At 43.3% G+C, this 1,225-nt stretch overlaps 1 protein-coding gene across 1 annotated transcript in view; it reads right to left on the bottom strand.

Annotated features, from left to right (window-relative positions):
- The window catches only part of LOC107080796 (monoacylglycerol lipase abhd6-B-like), an 8,974-nt gene extending 8,746 nt beyond the window's left edge, over positions 1–228 (bottom strand). Inside the window, exon 1 of the mRNA XM_015369001.1 lies at positions 142–228. Coding sequence (XP_015224487.1) covers positions 142–228 — 87 coding nt within the window. The remainder of the gene's footprint in view (positions 1–141) is intronic.
- Positions 229–1,225: the final 997 nt, after the last annotated feature.

Below are 1,225 nucleotides of genomic sequence, written 5' to 3'. Positions count from 1 at the left end.
CCCCCGCCGGAGCCGCCCGGACCCCCACACACCAGCGGCGCGCCGCCAGCAGGACCCCCACCTCCTTAGAGGTTTAGCCTCACTGGAAGTGACCTATTTTGGCGTGCTATCCAATCAGAGCTCTACTTTCTCTCTGCTTACCTGAATAGACTGAGGCCCAAACCTCAACAGGAATTTCTCATAGAGGCTGACAGGCAGCGTCCTGCTGCTCCAGAGTAGAGGGGACATCCTATCAGAGACAGGCTCAGCAGCTGATTTATTACCAACATACTCAAGATATCAGGTGCATTTCTGCACATATGTACAGTAATACAGTTTAATGACAATTTGTGAAGTTTGACAATGCATATTTCAATAGGAATTTTCCTAAATTTGCAGGGGAGGTTTACCCTACCTAGTATTCAACAAGAAATTAGTACTGAGTGATTTCTTTTTAGGAAAGATTCAGGAAGAGAAAGCTTAAAGATGGAAAGACACATAGCTTTCCATAACAAGATACAGAAATAACAAGACTAAGTTTGCAATGTAATGGTCGTAATTCAGTTTTTTGTATATAAATGAATAACAAAGAGAATGTGGAATGGTATTTTTGTTTGGCCTGTTTGTAAGTGATGTTAAAGTCTGTTTTTTCTCTTGGAAAGAAGTATTAAAGGAAGTCTCCCCCCCTAGGCTAGATATATGGGAAACATGTCAAGATTCTCACGTCCTGGTGTGAATAGAAAACAATTGTCATCTCTGTCCTTTGAAGTGCTTCTCTCGGAAAATATTAATGTGTGTGAAGTCCCCCTTTTTATGCAGAGGTGAGAATGTTGCAGCCTCAGAACATCACTGAGCTGCATTTAGGCTGGTTGTGATGTTCTCCTCTGCAGAGTAAAATAAAACCTTTTCTTCCTTGGATATCAACTGGATATCAACTCTCAGCGCTCATATTTTTTTTCTAACTCGACAAGAATTATGACCCGTAGCATCTTTCCCCGGTGGAAGAAAAGACTCTGCTTGGAGTTAGAGTTTGGCAGCAGACATGGTCAGAAAGCTCCATTGGATTTCATCACTGCTTTTTGCGAGTGCAATGTCTCTGCTGGCTCCCTCCAGACAAGCCATGCTCTGGGGTGGTGAAAGCCAAGTGTAACATTTAAGTAAAATCAAATCCTGGTCAAGAGTGAGGGGAGAATGGAGTGGGAGACTGACAGGCAGATTAGTGACGCTGCTGCCTGAATGCAGACAC

This window comes from Cyprinodon variegatus, unplaced genomic scaffold (genome assembly GCF_000732505.1).
Source record: "Cyprinodon variegatus isolate N-32 unplaced genomic scaffold, C_variegatus-1.0 Scaffold2335, whole genome shotgun sequence".
Classification (NCBI taxonomy): domain Eukaryota; kingdom Metazoa; phylum Chordata; class Actinopteri; order Cyprinodontiformes; family Cyprinodontidae; genus Cyprinodon; species Cyprinodon variegatus.
This window is presented reverse-complemented; position numbering and strand designations above follow the sequence as displayed.